This window comes from Telopea speciosissima, chromosome 11 (genome assembly GCF_018873765.1).
Source record: "Telopea speciosissima isolate NSW1024214 ecotype Mountain lineage chromosome 11, Tspe_v1, whole genome shotgun sequence".
Lineage (NCBI taxonomy): Eukaryota > Viridiplantae > Streptophyta > Magnoliopsida > Proteales > Proteaceae > Telopea > Telopea speciosissima.
The window spans coordinates 10151405-10154835 of NC_057926.1; the positions used below are offsets into that span (position 1 = coordinate 10151405).

At 40.8% G+C, this 3431-nt stretch overlaps 1 protein-coding gene across 1 annotated transcript; it reads right to left on the bottom strand.

Annotated features, from left to right (window-relative positions):
- Nucleotides 1–1344: 1344 nt before the first annotated feature.
- On the bottom strand, nt 1345–2781 carry LOC122644767 (AAA-ATPase At3g50940-like). Its single transcript, XM_043838153.1, has 2 exons — nt 2023–2781; nt 1345–1860 (listed from the first exon to the last, which is right to left on the bottom strand). Exons 1-2 carry the CDS (start codon nt 2779–2781, stop codon nt 1345–1347), a joined length of 1275 nt encoding a protein of 424 aa, XP_043694088.1.
- Between the last annotated feature and the right edge of the window lie 650 nt (nt 2782–3431).

Here is a 3431-nt window from a genome sequence, read left to right on the forward strand (position 1 = left end):
TTACTTGGGGGTGCATTTGATTTCTATGCAAAATTAGGAAGCCTTCTTCTATGGTGTGAAGAATGTGAAAGAGAATCAAGTAACACATTTATTGATTGAATCAGATTCTACAGCCATTATCTAATGTCAATTTCTTGGAGAATGACTCACTGTTATAGATCAGAGATCAGAATAGTTTCTTCAACCAACAAGGGTCGTGAGATCGAAGAAATTTGGGGGAAACACCGGTGTACATTGTGCCTGGGTGTGTTCCTGTGCCCAGACACAACCCGACATGAAAAGACCGGTATTGCCCCCTGTAAAAGGGGCAAGGACCAGGGGCAGCGTCGTTCCTTTAGTGCTGGGCTGTGTCTGGGTGCAGGTACACGTCCAAGCACAAAACTAATTAGTGTGACCTTCAACAGAAAAAAAGAAAAAGAATAAAAGAGAGTGGTCAGGACGGGTCCTAATAGATTCCAATCTTTTGGGGCTAAGACAAGAACCATCCCCATTAGCTAATCGGTTCCAAACATGAAAACCGAAACAACTATGACTGGGTGGGATGGTTCTGATTCATAATCGGTTCCAAGTACTATTATAATGTACTAAATTTCCAAATCCCCATCTAAAAATACAAATAATAAATTATCCATTCGTAAGTATATGAAAAATCATATATTCATTCCTAAGTATACCAATTATCAAATATCTATACATAAAACTAATAAAAATATGAACCAAATACTTAAAAAAAAAAATCTTCATTCTCAACATAAAAAAAAGTTCTAAAATTTCTACCCAAAAAAAAAAAGTTCTAAAATCATATGACTAACAGTGAATCAACAACTCATTGAGATTCTTGGACCAAAACTCGTCCTGATAGGCAATCAATTCCGAAATCTTAACCTACTAAAGCTATCTGTTGGAATTTTTCAAAATATTGATGTGGACTTTTAGTCCCACATCGGCTATGAAAGGAAAGCTCATTGGGTTTATATGTGTTAGTAGTAAGTAGTTATTATTATTACATGTAATGCTAGAAGAGATTGTACGGTGCACTTGCGAGCGAGGACGGTAACCGTCCGAGCGCGTACACGTGTACGTGTGTGCGTGAGGCGCAATGTGGCGCTTTGATGGCGTACTTTGCACTTCGCACGTGCGCATCATCGCAGTATGATAGCTTCAGAGTGTTACTGTCCCTGCAACCAGTAACAGTCCGCCTGATTTATCTTGGGAGGCAGGTTTGTTGCAACCTTTTGTAGGATAGAACGATTTCGTTCGACTCAGGCCATCTTTCAGTCTTCTCCTTTTTTGTTCAGATTTCTAGCACTATCCTAATAAACTAACGGATGGAATGGTTCCGATTCATAGTGGATCAGTTTTCAACTCGGATCTTGAACTCACACCCTCAGATATTTTTTCAGTTTTATGCTTCATCTTCAGTGTCATCAACTCTTTCTGAATCATCATTGACTTTTTCATGTGTATTGACTTGATCTGTTCCATAATTTTCTTCTTCCTATGGATGAAATCAATCAGACCATGAAGGTTGATATCCACATCATCGCTTCTCATCATCTCCTCAGCAACTTCTGCAGGGGTCACTTTCACTTTCTCTATCAACCGTTCGATCTCTTCAAAGAGCGGATGGTCAGAGATCTTACGGTAAATGGAAACGAGTTGCCTAAAAATCGATGGTGTACAATAGGACAAGTGAACGTGCATGTCCATACGGCCAGGTCGCAGCAAAGCCGGGTCAAGTCGGTCCTTGTAATTGGTTGTGAACACTACGATCCTGTCATCTCCACAACTCGACCACAGCCCATCGATGTTGTTAAGAAGTCCAGAGAGAGTCAACTCTACACGCTCGCTTGGTCGCTGCTCTAGGGTGGTGCCAATGAACATCCACACAAGGGGCAGGATAGTTATTTCACAAAAGTTTGAAAAACGAAACAAAAAATAAAATAAAAAATAAAACCTACCAGTACTAAGAGAGATAAGGAAACAGACCTGGTCCATCGATGATCTAACTCTTCTATGTACACGATTCTCCAATTCAATAGTGCAATCAATATCTTCGATCACAAGTATCGATCGATTTGAGGTCTTAAGCAGCAACTCCCTAAGGTCTGAGTTACTATTAATACCTGTGAGCTCTAAATCATAGATATCAAACTTGAGGTAATTGGCCATGGCAGCAATCAAGCTCGATTTCCCAGTACCTGGAGGACCATATAATAGATACCCTCTTTTCCAAGCTTTCCCAACACTTGTATAAAAATTCCTTCTCTTTACAAACTTATCCAAATCCTCGATCAAAGCCCTTTTTAGATCTGGTTCCATTGCCAATTTATCGAACGTCGCGGGGTGTTCAAGGTTGATGGATCCCCATGGACCAGTAGTGGTTTCTCTTCCATAGAAACGGCCAAGATTATGGAGTTTCATAACTTTGTTCTCTTCTGTCAATGACTTTGATTCTTCCACAACGTGAGGCAAGTAAGAATCCAACACAATGCCTTTGTATTTCTTATCGAAAATCAATTCAAACGATCGGCCACTCCTGTCCGGATTCAAGTTCTTGCCTTGGTTATAAAGGAACTTCCATTTGAGTTGAATCCCACGGAAGAAATCGATGATCTCATGATCGTTCTCAAAGCCTAAGGATAGGTTTTTGTCTCTAGGAGTTTTGGCTACTTTTACTTTTTGAATAGAGGAAGAATGGTTCAGCAGGGCGAGCTTAGAGCGTAGGTAGATCTCTGAGGCATTAAAGATTTGGTTTGCGCAGGGAACCAATGCGTTCATCGACAACGATGGTGAATAGCCCATGGGAGGGGATGAGATGGGAAAAGATGGTTTGGAAGCGGTAGAAAATGTAGTTTTGGTATTGGTCAGGTATGTATTAGTATGCCATTCTACGAATAACCATTATGAAGGTGATCAAAGAGGCATAGATAGATACCAGTTTCAACATTGAAGGGAAGTTGGTAAAGTCGAGCATGTTTGGCATGGCTGGCGATCGAGTGAGAGAGGGGAAATTGAAGAGGTTTATATAGAGTATAGAGATGGAGGAGGGAGAGTGAGAGTCCTCCTCAAAATGTGAAAGCGTAGAAATCATATCACTGGTCACTAAAGGGTGTTTATATATAAATAGAAGACCTAGAGAGAAGAGGTGGACTCGGTTAGGATAAGCCTTAGCACAAGGACTGGTAGAGTCCAGGTTTAGAGTAGATGGAGATAAGAAAGAGATAGAGTTTAAAATAGAGATTGGTGGTATCGGTGGTCTCTATCGCTTGCTTGTGTGGGATAGATCCATCCATACATACGGCCGGGTCGTAGAAAAAGCAGGGTCAAGTCGGTCCTTGTAATTGGTTGTGAATACTGTGATCCTCTTATCTCATCGCGACAATTGGACCACACAGTCCATCGATGAAATTGAGAAGTCCAAGATAGGG